The sequence below is a fragment of the Lates calcarifer genome, linkage group LG7_1, assembly GCF_001640805.2.
Source record: "Lates calcarifer isolate ASB-BC8 linkage group LG7_1, TLL_Latcal_v3, whole genome shotgun sequence".
NCBI lineage: Eukaryota > Metazoa > Chordata > Actinopteri > Centropomidae > Lates > Lates calcarifer.
Genome location: NC_066839.1, coordinates 4438168 through 4458725, shown reverse-complemented (window position 1 = coordinate 4458725; position 20558 = coordinate 4438168). Strand labels below are relative to the sequence as shown.

General features: G+C 40.4%; 1 protein-coding gene across 3 annotated transcripts in view; it reads right to left on the bottom strand.

Annotated features, from left to right (window-relative positions):
- Positions 1–19972, bottom strand: part of LOC108885238 (tripartite motif-containing protein 67) — a 70689-nt gene extending 50717 nt beyond the window's left edge. For 2 of the 3 annotated variants that reach the window (XR_007813600.1, XM_051071759.1), the window contains exon 1: positions 18088–19972. Coding sequence is in view for 2 of the 3 variants with exons in the window: in XM_051071759.1 (XP_050927716.1) it covers positions 18088–18933 (846 nt within the window). In the remaining variant the exon portion in view is untranslated. The remainder of the gene's footprint in view (positions 1–18087) is intronic. The other variant, XM_051071758.1, reaches the window with a different exon arrangement.
- Between the last annotated feature and the right edge of the window lie 586 nt (positions 19973–20558).

Here is a 20558-nt window from a genome sequence, read left to right as displayed (position 1 = left end):
CCGCCTCCTCACCTGTTTCCATCCCCTAGTCCCAAGTCTACTTGCACTCTGCCAGACTATCAGGCCACCCCAGCTGCAGCCTTCCAGCCTCTTTGCACTCACCTGCTTTTGCCTGCCAGTTTTTGACCTCCTGCATGTTTTTGGATTTTGCCTTTTGCCTGCTCCTTTTTCACCTCATGTCTCTGGCTGCCTGCTGACTTCACCCCTGGTCTAAGACTTTACCTGCCCTTGCCTGCACTACCTCTAAATAAAGGTGATGTGTTTGAACTTTTCAGCTGTGCAACAAAATATGATTTATCAAAAGAAAAATACCTTAAAGTCATTAAATATTTGAAAAATACAAGCACTGCTATTTGCAAAAAAACATGTCTCTTCATTATAAACTGTATAATCTTCAGTATAAGCCAAACACTTTGTCAGCAAGTGCTTAGATCTGCATACTGAGACTAATGGGTGTGACACTCTTTGATCCTCCCTAAATTGTCTCTGTTTACTCTTCAAAATGGAGCACTTCCCCCCAGTTTTCTCATTTCCATACAATAGCTGTAGAGGGCATTTACATATATAATATAAAAATATTCATTACCTCACTGTCAACAGTTGTTTGCATCTTCTCTCTGCTACTGATGTGGAAATGAAGTCAGGGAGCACTAATAACCATTCTGAGACGAGTTTAATGACCAGCATTTAATTTGACTGACTCATTTTGTTCAGGTTACCAGTTTGTTTTCAGAAATTAAAGATGAGCAGTGGGCAAAATTTTCACACCCAGACTCCCAGAGATGTTCAAAAATCAAATGTCTGGGATGGTCTTAACAATTATGGTGATTATTTTCTATATGTCGGTTAACTTGTTAAGTTAATTTGCATGTGAGGGTGAGGAACAGCACAGAAAATGGCAGTGAAGAGGCAGCTTATCTCTGTCCCGCAGCCTGCTAGCCTGGATATAATACTGATGCCACCAGTTACGGCTGTGCAAACTATAAACATGGGTTAATTTATATGTTTAACCCCTGTAGCCCTGCTCCTCTTCTGCACAATTCAAGTCTTTAAAGTCCATTAAACACAAAACAGCCCATATGAAGAAAAAATTAATAAATAAATAAACTATTCAAAGAGCCGTGGACTACAATCCCATGTTTATTCAGCAGATGACTTCAGTAAAGGTTTTCACATTTTTGTTGTTAAGGTTTTTACTAAAATTCATTAAATTTTCATGGCATATAAAATGCTTAATTTTGTGGTGTATCTGGCACTGGATTGCTCCGTGTTGGAAGTTTATATTAATCTATAAACCACATATAAATCTATAAAAACACTCTAAATCTACCTACACCACGACACATAAGTATAGTTCCACCATACTTAATGTAAGCTATGCAAAATAATTACATTAAAAAAGCAGGCTGAAAAGTTTTACATAACAAAGTCTTTGCTTTGATAAATAAAACAGTCTGAGACAAACAAAATTCATCCAGCACAAATTTGGATATTAAAAATTAAACTGAAATCCTCTATTGTGTAGAAATGGCACAGACTGGACCGAAAAAAAGAAACAAAGACAGTGTAGACTCTGGTGGACATGTTTAGTCAGAACAGTGAAGATAAAGACAAGAGGAGCACAGCAACACTCCCATCCATGAGGCAGATTACATATTCCAATCAAGTTCAATACAGTTTAGGAAGAGGGTCTGTGTGTGTGTGTGTGTGTGTGTGTGTGTGCATCAGTCACTGGTAAACAAGAGAAGACAGGACAAAGGAAACACACACTGTTAGACACATGCCAAGCTGTGATGAATCTGTTCTGCTGTTGCCACACCCACATTCCCCACCTGCTTCCCTTTTTCTGGATAATGGTCTCATGAATGCAGACACACACTCCCACAGACACACACACACACACTCATAGCCAGAAGGCGATATGACAGGGGGTGGACATCCTTTTTTTGTAACTAGAAATTCACTACGAGGAGCAAAGGTCAGAATCATGGTTTGATCAAGTCGATTCTACGCTCAACTTAAGTTCTGGGTTTTGAAGCTTGTAAATGTGATGTTTAAAAGGATCAGCACACACACACAGCCACAGACATCACATCAAAAAAACTTATCAAGCTTATCTATTTTTATCATCTATGCCTGCTTTTATATCTGGAAAGTAGAATCGCTGTTGCTCTTTCTGAGGCTTTTTCCTTTTATTCCCTGGTTAGAGAGTTTTTCCTTATTCAAATCAAGAGACTGAGGATAAAGGGTGTCTCATGCTGTTCAGATTATAAATCTTTAAATTTGTGATTATTAATTCTAGGCTGCAGAACTGACTTGATTCGACAAGTTCTCTGTCTTAAAACTCTAATAAAAGTGTTGAAAAGAGAAAAAAAAGGTTTAAAAAATAATTTTATCTTCACTTTGTTATTATTGAGTCAGTAAATGTTAGGGATTCCTTTTATTGTTTAGCAGGGATTTATATAATGCTAATCATGTGTTAGTAAAACATTACAAACAAATATTTGTTCATATTTCAAGTCACAGAAATTTAGAAATTAGGAGTCTGTGATTTATTAAGCGATATACATGAAAAATATAGGAAATGCACAAACCTATTAAAGGTTAAATTGATATTAAATCATCATCAATACACGTTAAGTAATGTTTAATTCATCATGCATGAGTGTGTATCATTATATATTTCTTCCCTTTCTCAGTCCTGTGGTGATATGTGAAATCAAATTTCCATAGCAATCAATACACTGTACATATAATCCTCTCTGCACATCTCCACAATAACCACTCCACCCCCCACCCCCCACAATCACACACCATCACACACACACACAGTGATCTTATCTCTGTCCATCCCTCTTCTATGCACGTGCTGTCCGGAGTCAGGAGGAGGGACGCGTGGAGGTCATGGTTCACGAATCAAGCCGGCCCTTCTGTGGAGCTTCTTGCTGCTCCTCACCAAGAGGCCATCTGGCCCAGCAAGCTGTCTGTGTGTGTCTGTGTGTGCGCGTGAGTGTGTTCGCATGCCAAAATGCTAACAAGGGGATGACGGATGTGCATACACAGGCTGTCCTGGAACAACCCCTCCTCTCTGATTTGCACTGTGTTGTTCTTCTTTATTCATTTAACCGCAGCGCTGCGCATCAGGTCAAAGTTCTGAACCACATCCACCCACCTGCTTGTCTGCCGCTTCATTAGCAGACCTCGTTCATTCATTCATTGATTTTCTTAAACCACTCGTTTCTGTTTTTCAGAGTGGTGGGGAGCTGGAGCATGTCCCAGCATGCATTGTGTGAAAGGTGTGCAGACACAAAGAGCAGGTCACCACCAAGAAGCAGGAACAGCAGCAGAAAGTGTAGCGATTTTAGCAAAATTATAGGTTCTTTCCCTTGTCTTTTTCTTTTATGTAACCAGTTTAAAGTGACACTGACAATAAAAACTCTTTTCCAAGAAAGACCTGGCCAAGAAGATACAACGATAACTAAAATACAAACAACAGAATCAGAAGACGACGACTATGGAGCATAAAGAATTCCCTGTTCAGCTGTAAAAGGTATTAAAACTAGTTTTAAATGAATCCAAATAAATTAAAAGCCATAAATTTCAAGAGACAGCACCTTAATTGACCAACAGCAGCAGCCCCACATATGTGGATAAAAGCACACACTTTCAAATAGTCTCTCCTAGAAGCTATTCGTTTTGTTGCACTGATTTGTGCGAACTAAAAATGATAGAAATTGTGCAACGAATGAAACAAAGGCTTGAGTGAGGAGCTCAGACTCTGCCGTGTCTGCAGGGTGAATGTGGGATTATCAGTTTTGGAAAGTTAAAATACTGTTGGACAAATCTCCTTGATTCTGATGATAGAGAGATGTGGTAGGAGGGGGTTTCAGATTATGTTTAAGTACGCTGCTACCTTTAGAGGAGCATGTACATGCAGCCTCTGACTGCAGGACTGCATTTTATTAAACACTGAGACATCTTTACTCACCCATTTATTTATTTGATTATATGTCTGTGGGTTACTGTTTGCACTCCCAGCATATACTCTGCATAATCCACATATTTATTCCATACTGTAACTGCAAATGTCAAATACTCTGCTGCAGTGAATCTGGCTGCTGCTTTTTGCTTCATACACAACATCTGCTGCAAAAGTTCATCAAAATATCACCTACATACTGTTCTTTTACAAAAAAGTGCTCTGGGAGATGCTTGTATAACTGTTCAACTTTAGCATGAGTTATTAAATTTGCAGTAAATTCAACTTCTTCCTCAAGACAGATAGCCCTGTAGCTAAAATGTAGCTTCACACTGAGCTCTCTGCTTGTTCAGTGAGAGTCCCTGTGTTACAGTAAAGATCAGTAAGGTGCAGATATGGATGGACTGCTAATTTGTATTTGTTTGTTTGCTGGTTGGCACTAAAAAGGCCAAGCAACCGATAAACTATTATTGCTCTCAAAATGTAGTTCCACTGGTTTCTCCTATACCCAGAAGACAATGCTATGACATTACCCCTAATGTCTTGTTTTGGTTGTTTTACATGCATTTACTTGAAATGCTCAACTAATATCTTCAATAAACAGCTCTAAAAATAAGAATAAAATGCAAAAACCTTTTGTAAAAATCATTATTTGGAGGTTTTAAGATAACAGTTGGGGAAATATCTATTCGCACCAAGCCTGAATACACTGCCAGCACAAAATTCAGTTCTAAATTTGGCTACAGTCACGATGCGTCAAACCTACAGTAGACCCCAGTAAAACTGTATATAACAATGTTGAAATGTGACAAGTCTGCCCAGCAGGAAAAGGAACAGTGGTTCACAAGCCAGTGAAGAGGTTTGGAACAAAAGAGAAACACAGAAACAGGAGAAAATCATGTAGAGGAAAGGGAAATTGAAAGTGAAAAATAACAAGGCACGATAAGAAATAGAGTTCATCTCAGACAGGATCAACGCACCTGCAGAGCAGAACTGTACATTCAGAAATCCAATTTCTTCCCTCCTTTGTTTCCTTTGTTCTCCTCCCCTTGACCTTTTTCATCCTTTATTACTCCTCCAAACGTAAGTGTCATTTTTCTTTTTCCCCACTGTCAGCACCCCTCAGCACTCCTCTCAGAGACAAGTGCTATTATCTCATTATCTTATTATAGGACCAATGGAGGACCATTTATTCAGTCCGTGACATTCAGAGAAGACCAGTGACATTCATGGAGGCACAGCTGTGTTGGTTCGCTGATACATTACAGCTCAACAAATAGCAGGATGCTGGGGAGGAGGCAGGGAAACTGATTCAGAAGGTGAGAGCAGCTTGGAGGCGGCACGAGTGTTTGAACATCAGAAGACTTTTCAACACTGGATCTGTCAGTGTAGATATGCTCCACTACAACAGACTCACAATAACAATATGGAGGTGTTGCTAATATTGTTGAATATTGCTGCTGAGTTTAGCTTTAATGTTCAAAGCATGATGGCATTAGTTTTCAGTCCAATGAAGCTGCCCCACACTCAGCACTAAGGATGGGACAACATACAATTTTATCACCCATCGTAATAAAAAACACAATAAGTTGATCGTAGTGAATTTCTAACGTTTAGCCAGGAAATGTTAGCCATGTAGCTACACAGCAAATGTCTTCGCTGTCTCAGACCAGAGTAGAGCTGTGGTCACCGGCAAATTGACAGCAATTTACTACAGTTTTTTCTTTAACCTCCTTTCCCTTCCTGTAAATCTTAATTAAATTTGTGAGTCAGTTATGATATGGGTCAACTAGCACTTTACTACTTAAGCTAACAAAGCAACACCATTGTAGCAGTGTTATGTAGATTTCAGGTGGCCGAAACTTTGTTCTCATTTACAGGGAATGTGGCTGAGACCAGCAGTCTTCCACAGCATTTCCACCAGATGTGCTCAGGATTGGTTCTTATGAAATTTGTAATCCAAACAGGCCCCAAAAACCTCATCTATATGTGGGTCACTGTCGGAAAGCCCTGAGGTTAAAGTTCCAGAGGAGTACGTTGAGGATGTGCAGAGACAGCTGATAACAGCAAGACCTGAAAAGTCGAGCATTTGCAGTTTTTCACCTTGACCTTCAACAGATGCTGAACGACGATTTCAACAATCAGGTCTATTACAACTGAAAACACAGAAACTGAACTATGTGAAAACATCTAAAAATATATCTACAGAATATTTACATTTACAAATAAAGAAATGTGTGTACCTGACACTTTAAAGTGCATGCTCCAAAAGCAAATGTTTAGTTTTTAGTCTTTTAGAAACTTTGTCAGTGTTTGTGGAGAAGCAGTGTTGGTGAGTTATCAGAGAGTCAGGATGGGGGTTACTGTGAGCAACAGAAGAACAATAGGCAGTTCTTATGTGTTTGGCTGTCACCCTGGGAATGGTTGATGGTGGCGTTGACCTTGTCAAAATGATACCCATGGGACATCAAGAGGAGTTGGAGGAGGGGCTGAACCCCCCCCTCCCATTTTATTTCTCCTCATTTGCATTTATAAGCCTTTACGTCCTCCTCTATCTTTGTTTTCATTTCCCCTCCACCCTAAACACTTCAACCTCTCCATCTCAATAAGGGTTTTGAATTTGTTCTGATATTTTTAAACATTTTTTTTAAATTCATGCCAAATATAAATCTCCAAAATGTGTAAATAGGGCTATACTTTCATCAATCAACAAATCAAACCATCTTCTCTCCTTGAAAAGCTCTGCATCACTGGCACTAAAAGCACCTTAAATGAAGCAGAACATTTGGCTACCGTGTTACTCTGGTCTTTGGAAATCCACTGCACAGTGTAGGAAAAGAGAAGAGGAGCCAAACAGCATTAGTGGCAGACTGCAGGGCGAGTTTGGCTACAACCAAAAGCCAGTTCCTGATATATTACAGAGGATGCAACCGCCTCCACAGTCTCCACTGTGTGCGTCATCGTGCGCACTCGCAGTCCTGTGTCAGGTGTCAGAAAGAAAATAAAAAGTAAGAAAAAGCACAGAAATAGCTCACCCTGCTTCATAGGAGAGTAGAACTGCACTGAAATCAAGAGAAGCTAATAATAATCATAATCATCAACCAATATATACATAATTTTAAAATGTAGCTTTATGCACAGTATTACAGTATACTGTACACAGCAGTTCTGCAGCAGAACAATCAGTCCCTCCCTCAGTCTAGTCAGCCAGCTGTGTTACAGTATTAGCGGCTCACATCTGGTGGAGGTCAAAACCAATCTCCTCTCCCCTTCCACCTCTTCATCCTCTCACCCACCATCGCCCAGTCTCCCAATCCTCTGCTGCTCTGCTATACCGCGATTATAAGGCTAATACACCACAGCGACCTGCTACACAACAGCTTGAGAGGTTACAATACCTGAGCAGTTCAATAAACAACTGCAAATGCCACATTTAGCCAGACTAAAACAAAAGAAAAATCTATGAGCTGGGCTGAGGTGAATAGAAAGGCTGGGATGAGGCTTATGTGTGGGAGTAACAGCTGGTTCATGTGTACATGTGTGTTATTTAGTGGACAGAGTTTTTACAGGCAGCACTGCAGGATAATTATTTAATTAAAACTGCTCTATACCATAAATAAACAGTACACCTACTTTATCACAATTCTTTCACATTCCCCTCACTAATTATGTAATCACTTCTTTTTTAGTAAAAAGCTATATTTGATAATTTGCACTAAACATGAAGTACAACTGAAATTCATAGGAATATCATTATTTTTGGAGGTATTTGGTCATAAACCAGTAGTGTCTGAACCACATTTCACAGCAAACCATCCAATAGTTGTTGAGGTGGTGGACAAATTGACTGACTGATCTAATGCTGCATTGCCAGCGTGACTGAAAAATGAACCTGGCTTAAGTGCTTTGTGAGTGTTGCTGACCTTAACCCAGAAAACCAATATGTGAAGCAGAGGGTACACAGAGCAGAAAGCCTCAGTACTATCAAAACTGCTGTATGAAGCTTTTTACACGTCTGTATGTAAACCATCAATATTCATGGCGTAAGGTTCAGTGCTCAAACATGTCCAGTGGCAACTGTGCAAAAAGGAAGTGTTAATTTCCTCTCCTGTCTGTGCAGATTTTGATTTGCAAATCCTATTTGATCTTTATGAGTCAGCATGAAAGATTCATAAAGTTTTGAATTGAGTGTGCCTGTCCTTTATGAACCATGAAATATTTTACTAATACCAATTTATCTGGAAATCAGAAGTGGGATCTCAGAGGTCTCTACAAAGACAGAAAAATGCAACTTCCAATGCTTACACTGCTGGTTTCTATGATGAGACCTTTCACAGTTTGCCACCCAACTAGAGCAAAACACTGTCACATCATCCCCAGAGAAATAAATTCCTCCCCAGTCATCTTAGATAAACCGTAGCTGGGATCAGTGGTTACAGCCAGAACTGCCTGAATGAGCTCCAAGCATCGTTTTATCACCCTGACTTTTCCTCGCGGGAGTTAGCTTCAGAGGAGAAAGCGCCAAGGCAACAAAAGTGCTGCAGAGCAAAGAAGAACAGTCCCTCTAATCAATAATTGATCGGGGCATCTTCCACATTAATAAATGCAGAGGATAGGTAAATCGCTTAGGGCGTAATTGTCATAAAGCAAGTGCAAATTAGGTTTGTTGGGGATGATAAATCTGTTACGGATTATCATGGGGATACTGTACATTTTTCTGTGTCAAGATTTCAAAACCGTTTCTTTACGGTTTTACACGACAGAAAATGTGACTGAAGCTGACAAATGCAGAGATGCTGGCACACAACTGAAGGCGTTTCAATATGCTGTTTAATTTGCTGAGCTTCCTAATGAATGAGCAGCCGCCTGTAACCATGGTAACGATGCTCATTGTTCCACTATAGGATGTCCACACTCTCCTCAGAGGTCTGGCATCAGCACACACTTTGTTACCAGAAATAGATCACAAATACTCACACACACTCATTCTCACACTCTCTCTCTCTCACACACACACACACACTGCACTACACTGGGTTAACTACAGTTACACACACAGCCTGAGTCCTTTCTGCAGAGGTTGTCTGCTGTGTTACGGCCAGAGGAGAGAAAGTGCAGCAAAGTGCGCATTAACCTAAATTCAGTGCACAAGTCCAGCAGCACAGCCTTGAGTTACTCTATGCCATGCTGTGTATGTGTGCACGCTACATGCTCATGACATTGTGAGGACAGTAATCTGCTAACACAGTCACAGTCAGGGGACTCTTCGCTCCTGTGGGGACAAAAATCTGCTCTTGACCCTTTGTTATAGGGTCAAGGTTCCAATATCTGCATCCTCCTAAAAGAGTAGTTCAAGAATTTAGCACAACATTTCTATTACATTGAGAAAAGAAGCAAAAAAAAAATCGATTCACCAAAACCAGAGATCTTTTTTGTTCCATGTACAGTCTACCTTGTCAAAACCTGATGCCTACATTACCCACAATGCAGCTCATCTACAGACAGTTTGGTCAGCGATTTAGGTGTGTTATGCTAGTAGCGGACTAATGTAGCCTCAAGCTGCTTGGTTTAGCTACCAGCTGATTGGTATTGTCCAATCATATTCATGCTTCTACTTTAAGTTCATGTACATTTTTTGAGTCTGATGATTGATGCAGCAGTGTACTCCATCAGAACTGCCTGTCAGATGGTCTGATAGCTTCAGAAACCATCTACCCCCAACACCTTATGTAGATTATGGAGGACTGTTGGATGTTTTGTAACTGACTCTGCCTTCAAGAGTGAGATTCAGTGAGTTTTCTTTTCTTTCATTTATGATGCAACTATTTACAACTATTTCATCTTACAGTATGAACTAGACATTTCTATCATAACCCAACCCTTCCTTCTCCCGGCAAAATCCTCGTTGCTGCTGGACAGCAACTCATTTGTACAAACCATTAGCTAGAGGCGCCTGTCAAATGAATAAATATATGTCAGAGTAGAGCCTTTTCCACCAAATTTAAAGGCATAGCAATTTGCGATAAATGGTTAAGTCCTTGATATAAGTGGCTCTGACTGTTGAACTAACCTTTGACCTTTTTCCTTCTTCACTTATCTGGCACATATGTACATTTAAGCTGCTTCCATAGATATAAATGTGCGTAAAGAAAACCTGGCATGTTCAAATATAAATAAAAAAGTTCTTTTCCAAAGCTTCTAAAGTGTTGGCGTGTTGGTTTTAGGCATGAAGTTGTTATGATTAAAGTTAGCGTATGCCGACAGGGTATCAGTGTAAGTCAATAGAATGTCCTCGTAAGTATTGCACTACAAATGAGTGTGTTTGTGTGTGTGTTGCTTGGCCTGAGGTAAGAGGCGAGTGAGGCTGACCCGTCATGGTTGGCGAACTACCATCTGGAATGAGGTTAGTCAGGCCCGGGCCAGTCGGCACAGTTCTGCACTCGCTCTAAATTACCTTCGGTAACAGCAGTCTCTGTGAGATGAAAGCACCTATTTTTGCTGATAAAATTGTAGTAATTTCTCATAATACAGCCTAAGGCGCTGAATTCAATTTCAAAGGACATATTAGATATTAGATAGAAGACACTCCACATTACACTGACAAAACAAGCATTGTGTTTCTGTCCTACAGTCCCAGGGTCCCAGCTCCTCTGCATAAAATGACCATTACACATATATGTATGTATGTGTTGAAAACAGGTGCTGCTTCTCTGCTTTAATATCACAACGTTCTTCTAACTGTATCGTAATAAAGGGAAAAAAGCATGAACAGATTTATAACTCTCATGCTAACTAGGGCTGCAACTAACTGCTATTCTTAATCAGACAGTGATTTTATCAATTAATCGATTAATGAATTCCTCTATATAATCCAAAGTGACATCTTCATATGTCTTGTTTTGTCTGCTCAACAGTCCAAATGCCAAACATATTCACTTACTGCCATATATAACAAAGAAAGTTATAAAAGCCTCACATCTCAGAAGCTGGAATCTGCAAATATTTGGCATTACTGATAAAAAGTTTAGATGTATTAAAGATCTGGTAAATATTCAATACATCAGTGCAGTGTGACTGTGTGTTTTCAATCCACATAAAAGCTTCATGAACAGAAATAAACCGCATCACAGATCACAATAAAGAGGCAGCAGGCAGCTCCAATGGAAACATGCTTGTCAAAATGTTTTGTCAGAGTCCCAGCGGACAGGAGACAGGCGAGACAAAGTGTTTACTGTCAATATTAAATGATCTAACATGAGAGGAACTGACTATTCTGACTAGGGAACTGACTATTCTGGCGAGGTTAAGGCCACCAGTGAATGTAAATATTTTATATCTAGAGATAATCCAAAAATATGACAGACATAAATGCCACTGCAGGAAAGCTGATGGATTATATGATCTTTGTCTTCATTATTCATTTTCCTTCCTCCATGTTAGATGACAGAATCAAGTCAGTGGATCTGATGCCTGCCAGTTAAACTCTCACTATCATTCACTTCAACAATGGCCAGGAGCAACGTGGTAAATAAACAAGGAAGATACACTACAGGGCCTCCAGATGAGAGGGGAGTTATCATATGGCAAACATCCACCAGTACAAACATAAACATTGTCAGAGATCATCTGCAGACCTGCAGTGTTATACAATGTACTGCAGATGTTGCAGAGGAGGAATGTGTGTTCCCCAAGACAAACAATAGTTGGTGCAAACCAGCTTTGTTGCCACTTCAGCTGTATTCATGGAAGTCGTGACTTGTGATACTATACCAGAATTAATCATCTGCAGTACTTGTGAGCCAAACACACCCACTGACCATCTGGTTTTCTCTACTTCTCACTACCACACACTTGGTGAGTTTTATTAAGATCTTTAGTGCTAATTTATCACATGCAATTTATCTCATAGAAATTCTGCTTCTATACAGCTAAACTGCTACAAATACTGTATGTTCTTGCAAGAAATGTAATGTAATGGATTATGTTCAGAGTCAACATATACTTTAAATGAATTAAGTGCTACATTTAATTAATGGCTACAGAGTCACCAGGAGGTGGATGTTGTGGATGGTGGGCATTCAAAGCACATTGGTGAAGGTGAAGAAAAGATTGTGTCTTTGGTTAAAAGTACATAAACAGTGTGTCTGAAAAACTAAGCTTTACTGCATTAGATCAGATCACAGTCTTGTCTAACCTCAGTCAAGTGCTGTGATAATAATGCTGTGGTCACTACAAATGGATATTGTACAGCAAGATCAGACAAAACAAGCAGTTTAATTAGTACAGAAGCGTCTCTATTCCTCCATCTTTGTTGGTATGAGCCAGTAGACATCTGTCTTGAGCTGACATTTCAGCAAATCTTACTGACATGCTTCACTGAACATCTTATGGAACATCTCTGACCACAAAATTCTATTCACTCTATTCATTCTATTCACAGAAGCAGAAACATAAGCAAGAACGGTGCGAAAACAGTTAAAACAAGTGAAGCCAAGTGTCAGTGACAACAACAACGACAGCAGCAGCAGTAGCTTTGTTTTACCGTCTAAAACAGCAGACAACAACAACAGTTGACTGAAAAGGTTTAGAAACTTGAGAACAAATCCCAGCAGAACAACATGAAGATAACTCAAACGACAGAAGGAAGTGTAAGGAGAGACATGACAGACTTTGTAAGCGCTCTCCTGTTCGGCACAGCTCAAAATACCAAGGGAGAAATTAAATTTTGGTGCCGTATAAAGATCCCACATCATCCCTTGCTCAGTTATGGTCCCAATTTTAGAGGTACCACACAAATTTTAAAAAGCCAGCCTGGGTATCTGTGAGGCTAACATCTTGGGGAAAGGGTTTATTTTTCTCAAGACTAATCTGCTAAAATACAGAGAGACACAAGCCTACACCAAATAAATGCAATTACAAGAGAGGCAGATATGTTTAATCACATTCTGTTTACGCAGCCATGTTAAAAGGTGTTTGGAACCAAAAGAGTACACACATATAAACATTTGTAATTCCCACAAGGAGGCCGTGACAGATCTCTAATACAGTAAACACCTGAAACACTGAGGCTGGTAGAGGTAGAGAGCAGTGTTTAAATCAAATACCAAGGATGAAAAATGACCTAAAGCTGAAATGTAAATGTGCCATTTTACAACCATGAGAATTACAGTGTTTCCCCACTCATAAGCTAAACTTAGTCAGTCCATACAAGCATGTTAAAACTAAATATTGTCCCACCACAGCTTGCAGCTTAACTGAATATATAAAATTGTTTACTGGCAGTTGTTTTGAGTATGAGTCACATGCCCAGATTTGCAAGCTCACAGAAATAAGTGGAGGTTACCAATCAGTAATCAACCATATAAACTACAGCTTCTGTATGTTAATATAGTAACATGGTTATACACAACAAACACAGATATACAAAAGAAGTCTATATTTATAATGAAATAGATGTATAATAAACTCCCAACATCCATTTGCCAGTGACCTTTATCCAGGATGCAATTATATTTTTCTCAAGGGTATAAAAAGCTAAATCTTTTCATGTATTTTGTAGGAGACTAGTTTGCATTTCCTTCATCTTTGTACAAAAATGTCACATTTCATTTGAGGACATAATAGTGTTGCTGTAACTGTATATCTGACCCACATTTCTCCAGATGCAATTCAATTCAAAATACTTTATTAAAGCCTCAAGGGTGAATTTGATGCAAGCCAGTTTGCAAAGAGTTTGTTGACACATATGAAAACTATCTTAAAAGACAAAATACAAAAATAATGTAAGAAAATGGCAGCAGCCAGTCCACAGCAAAAAGAAACAAAATACATGATTTTAAATGTTAATATCCCGCAGGAACATCCTGCCTTGAAGAATAAGTTTTGTATGCTGCTCTGATACACATACAGAGAGCAAGTGTATCTGATAAATGTAAAGAACAACCTGTACTTCAAGATTAGACCTGACAGCCAGGAGAGAGTTTTCAGTGTCTCGTCTTAATGCAGCTCAGAAGCTCTTTGATAAGAATATAAGTCAGGAAATAACACAACATATTGTTTGTTTGTTTTTTAACATGGTAATGGTACCATACAAGTGTCAAACTGTCCCATTTGAAATCTGCAATAATCTTAAGATGACACTGCAAACACAGCAGCAGAACCAGCAACTCTGCATTTGTGCTTTTTAATATTTAACTCAGAGCAGTGCCAGAGCTCTGTGCTGGATGGAGCTAGGTCACACATACACATACACACACACACCCTCAAATGCAAGTGTGGACGCACGTTTGTGTGGTGTATGTGTGTGTTCTTTAAATAGACAGTGTGTTTTCTGCTCGACTGATCAGAGGAAACTGGATCAGTATGTCTTCCTCTGCCCTCTCTCAGTGAAAGTTCATCCGCTTCACTTATGCATACGTATGCCGTCTCAATGTGTGTCAGTGTGGGCAGTGGACAAGCCTGCATGGGCATCATCAGCATAACTGATCTAAAAAGGATTAGGAAATGACGTATAACCATTTAAAATATCCTTAAATCCATATAAAGGATGCCTTATTGTAAGGTGGTAGTGTGATTTGTTTTGGTTGTCTGGAGATAATATGTCAAATTGTCTTTTTAATGAGATTTTTGTGTTGGAGAGATTTAGAAAAATCATGGTAGCAAAGACAGAGTAGCCCAATCCTTCATAATAGGACATTAATCTTATGTAAATTGCTTCTTTGGAAATGTTTTGCTTTCGAATTTGTGAAATTTGTGATTAATTACATGATAATCTTGGTTGTTGAAGACATTGTGTTGTTCAGAAGACTATCAGTCTAAGGCTGCGACTAACAATTATTTTCATTTTCAATTAATCTACAGATTATTTTCTTGATTATAATCCATCAATAATTGTAAAATGTAAAATGAAAAATGCCTGTTATAATTTCCCACAGCCCAAGCCAACCACTTCAGAAGTCTTGTTTTGTCAAACCAGCAGTCCAAAATCCAACCATATTCAATTTACTATCATCTACAACAAAGAAAAGCAAAGCAAATTGTAGGATAACGCTGCACCTGCTGAAACAGAACAGACCATATACTGTATATAAAGACAAGACAGGAAAAAAAACACTAAAAGCCAGCTCTGCAATGCTGACCTCACTGAGTGACACTTCAAAAACTCAACAGCCATCTCAGCTCTGCAGCAAAGACACTCACGATGTTTGTCGTCTGCTCGAGTGCAGGCTTGAGTGAGAGGAAGGCAGCCAGACATTGATCTCCCTCAACAAGGAGGACACCATATTAACTAAGTGGCAGCCATCTCTTATTCATACACTGCTCATTACTTATCAACGCCCTCTCGCTCCTGTACTCTGATGGGATTTTCACGGTCCATTTATGGGACAGGGTGATAGAGGAAAAGATGGAGGAAGGGCAGGAGGAAAAGAAGGGGGGTAAAAATGAAGGGGAGGAGAGGGTGTAAATAAGAGGCAGGGATAGAGAGGTAAGGAGAGACACGCTTATAGAAAAGGTAAATGATGAGTAAAAGCTGGAAAGAAGAAGAGAGGGAGAGAGAGGCTGGGATGTGTGATGGATAAATGATGAATGGGATGACTGGAGGCTTCCAATCACACAAAAACCAAGAGAGACAGACACAGAGATTAGTCCCAATGACCCACTTAGCTGGAGACGGACAAAAATGGTTTTTAATTTACACTTACAAAGTCTGGGTGTGAGGATGATCATGATGATGATGGCCTTGTGAAATGCTTTATTAAACACAGGAAGCAGCCTGATTAAGGACATGCCTTGTACAAAATTAGACACTGGACCTGCTTTCTGCCCCCGGGGCCTTTTTTTAAACCATATTCTTATGATTAATATGTTAATAAAAGTAGCAAAATGTTAAAATACTGTAGAATTTTACATATATCAACCTGTGCGATCACAGATGGGTTTTCTCCAGAATAAAAATGGCTGGTAAAGCTGAAATACACAAAAATAAAACAAGCAAAATCCTCAATTTTCATCCACTTCATTAAGAAACTTTAAGAAAAACAAAGATAGTTCCATCTATTATATTTTAACAGAAAACCAGGTCACCCTGTAACAGGAGAAGGGTGAACTTGAACTGACCCCAACACTGGACCAGACTCATCTCTTTAATTAATGAAAGAGTCATTAAAAAATGAATTAAATCATAAATCACTTTAATCATCCCGTAATGAAATAGGCGGGTGATTTTTGGCAGGCAGGGTGGTGAGTCGAGGAGGAATGAATTTGGACGGCAGAACAGTGTTAACACCAGGTTTTAGCCAAATTTTGTTGGAGTGAACTGTGGAATTAATTACTATTACTATTATTATTGTGTCATGAATACATGAAAACCAGTTTAAATACTGTTCCCAATCAAATTTTCAGACCTTCATGCCAGCTTAAAGTCATAAATCACTGACAAAGCTTGCACTGCATTATTATTAGACTGGAGAAATTAAAAGAAATACATGTTAAGTAGTCCATTGCCTACTTTTCCAGGCTTTTGAGGCAAAGTCAGGAAACTTAGACGCACTAAAATTAAACATTAACCATAAACGATTTCAATTTTTCATCACCTGAATATTTAAGGGTTCTGTCAAGCCATTTCATGGAAGATTAACTCTCATAAATCACCATAGGTATGTACAATACATTCTCAGACTATCTATTTTCCTCTAGAATATTCTTAATCTACAACCTCAAAAGCTTAGAGGGACAATACCAGCTCTCAACTGTGCATATGATATAAGGAAGATAAGATACAGAAAATATAATTCAGGGACACACTTTTGTGTTCTGAGATCGTTTCCTTAAGTAAAAGTATCACAAAGATAAAATACTCCATGACAAGGAAAAGCCCTGCATTCAAATGCTTCTTATAAGTAAAAGTTGCTATGTATTAGCAGCAAAATGTACTTTAAGCAACTAAAGTGATTATGCAAAAACATGATCATCTGTTTTACAAATGAAATCTTGACCTGAAAAGTAACTATACCTATGAAATAAATGTAGTGGAGTAGAGGGAACAGTACTTCCTGTTGAAGTATAAAGCTGCAATAAATGGAAGTACTCAAGTAAAGTACAAGTACCCCAAACTAGCTCAACACACATAGTTACTTCCCACCACTTATAATCCTTTAAACAAGGTATTTTCAGATCATACTTCTTCAGACTTGAGTAAAAGCTTAATTTTAACTGTGTTAACATTTGGGGATTAAACTAATGACTTGAGCTGTAATTCTTATTCCTGTCCTGATCCTGCCTGAGGAGTAACACTGACCTCGTCTTCCTACTACACTATTCACACACACACACACACACACACACACACAGACACATACAGTGCAGATGTGGACCACTAATATATGAAATAGCCAAACAGTGCTGTGTGACCTACTCAAGTGATGACTCATGTTGCATCCACACAAACACACACACAGGGGTTTTGTGCCTACAGTGATTATCTTATTATGTGTGAATTCTGATGAATCACGCAGCGTTGTCTCATTTTTACGATTTGCACCACATACAGTAAACTGCAGGATTGCAGTGGTGTTTGACTTCACACTTCAGCATCCTCTCCCTTTAAAATTCACTAGAAAGAGTGCTGAAAATACAACATTTGCAATCACCAACACACATGTGACTACAGAAACTATGGAGATGTTGAAGGATTTGGTTTGAAAACAAAGGGTAATAGCTAAGAACTGTGATAATAACATTTTTAAAACAGTGTAAATGAGGACTACGAATAATACAAGCTATTCAAATCCACTGAGGGCACATCAGGCAATGTAGAAGCCTGTAGTAGGTTGGCTGTGTGGGTGAGTGTTTCTGCTTACAAAACACACAAATGCCTAAATGGCTTTGAGCCTTTTGGGGGTGGGAAGGTGGGGATTGTGAGTCTCTGCAAGTGTGTGTCTGTGTGTGTGTGAGAGAGAGAGAGAGAGAGAGAGAGAGAGAGAGGGAGAGGGAGAAAGAGAGAGGGAGTATGCATATGAGCCTCACAGCTCATTATTCAACAATTACCTAATTAACGTTACTATCAATACAATTACGGTTTTAAAAGGGTGTAGGCTTATTAGTCTCACCTTGTGTTGTTTCCACATCACAGCCAGCGGTTTAACGTCGTGTTTGGCGTGTTTTCCCTCCTCCAGACACTTCATACACACCGGAGCCTTGCAGCTGCAGCAGTACATGCTGAAGTTTTCCGCTTCGTGATCCACACAGGTCGCCGGTTTCCGGGCAGTAGCGGGCGGCTGCTGACCGCCGCTGCCTCCGCCAGCTCCAGCTCCGGCGCCGCCGCTCCCTCCTACGCTTGCTGCACCTCCTCCTGCCGCTTGGTTCGGCGGCGGCACCAGGCGGTGTTTGGCGAGCGGACCGCGGGACGGGTGGCACCGCTGCTGGCAGGCGTTACAGTAGAAGACGTCGCACTGCTCGCACATCACCGCCGCGTCCACCGGGTTGCGGTCGCACAGCTGACACTTCACCGCCGTGGAGGAGGAAGAGGAGGAAGCGGAGGCGGCGCGGTTCTGCTGGTACCGCGCCACGATGGCCTCCAGCAGCCGGTTCCGAGGGAAGCCCCGGAGCCCCCGCTCATCCAGGGAGACGCTCCGGTGGCACAGCGGGCAGGTGAGGGAGCAGTGTCGGTGGTGGATGGCTGGCGGAAACACCCGCACCCCGTTTGGAGACTTGAGCTGGCACGGCGTGTAGGAGCCGTATCCGCTGTCCGTCTCGCTGTACAGACTCATCTTGTCCATGTCCAGGTAGTCGTAGTCAGAGCTGCCCGAGGCTCGGCTCTGCACCGGGGTCTCTCCCTCCGGGGTCTGCACGGTGATGTTCCGAGCACAGGCCAGGCACACATTGTGGGAGCACGGTAGCAGGATGGGGTCCTTGAAAAGAGAACCACAAACGGGGCATTTTAACTCTTCCTCCATCGCTCCCGTCGGTGTCGGTGGACCTGAGGGAGAAGCTGCTTCAGTGAAAACACTCCAGCACCCACTGACACGGACAGCTCCCTGCGCTGCTGTGCGCAGACGCGGCGAGGGGCGGGGATTGTGGGGTTTGTGGTCTGAGTTGAGTGATCGGGTTAATTTCAAGGCTCTGAAACACCACAGATCTCCCAGATTATCATCGCTTGTAAACAGGATCGTAGCCACTATGGTCTCCTTTCTTTTTAATTATTTGGATTGGAAATGTAGTGGAGCAAAATGTGCAACATTTACCTCTGAAATGTACCATGGTATAAAGTATAAAGTAGTAAAACTGGAATCTATTTTAACGGACAACAGATGGTCATTCTACTACTGATTATAGAAAGATGTTATTTCTTTAGATTATCAAACGGACAATGAATCATCGTCCAGGTTGTTAACGGTTGCTAACGTTCCGCCGTTAGCAACATGCCATCGGTTGCTAACCTGTTGCCAACGCTACCGCCGTTAGCAACATGGCTACCTGCCCAAAGCAAGAAGCAACTGTTAAAATCCCAAATTAACCGAGGAACCCCGATCACAGTGCCGTGGTAAAACATATATTACTTACTAATATAGTAGAAATAATGACAACTAGCAGTTGGTTTTGTATCATCTCTACTTACGAAGGTTCCTCCATATTTTGACTCAGTTAATCGAACAACCGGGACAAATCCCGGTGGGCTAGTGGACCATAAAAAATCAGTTTAGTCAGTCCCAGAAGAGTCCAGAGCTGAATTTCTGCCCCAGTGAGACCATGGATCTCTCCATCGAGTGAATGCCCAACTGAAGTTTACACTTGTTTTACTATTCTCAGTTTCTGTCACTCGTTTGCCCGGTAGCGTTTTCCACAACTGCATTGTCTATTCCACCAGGCCGCCATTTTGTCCTGTTTTGGTTGCGCAGTGGCAGGTGCGTAAATCGAGCCTTCAATTTTCCCGCGAAAAATTTAGGCCGCGTCGCAGACATACGTGCGTAGTGGGAGCTAGGCTATGCTATACTAGCTAGGAAACCAGTTTAAACTACAATGGTGTCATTATTCTACAGCCATTACATTGAGCAATCAGCATTTACTTCATAATAAGTTTTCTACTTATAATACAATGTCCTCAAAATCATACTTTGCTACATTACTTGAGTAAGAAGGCATATAGTAGACTGGCCTATATACATATTATATGTCATATGGCCCTCAGTAGAGGAGAACTCCTGTAGCCCTCCTATGTTAGGAAAGAGAAGGAAACAGAAAAGCAATGATTGTCAATCATTGTGCCAACAGTAATGGCGGTCAAGCTGATGATAATGATGATCATTTGTCTGACTGCCTGCTTATCTGCATTAGTTCTGCCTGTCGGTTTGACAGATTAAACACGACCGCAGTGGCAAAACCAGCACATACAAAATAAAGATTGAACAAATAAAATTTAAAACATGAAACTTTTTAGTATTTCAGATGACAGGGATTCTAGCAGAGAATCAAAACATAATGGGAGAACATCTGAAGACAGGTCGATGCAGTAACCTTTGTGTTGTTTGACATTTACCCTCTGTGTTAGCTAAACATTTAATTGACCAGACAGCTGCCGTGA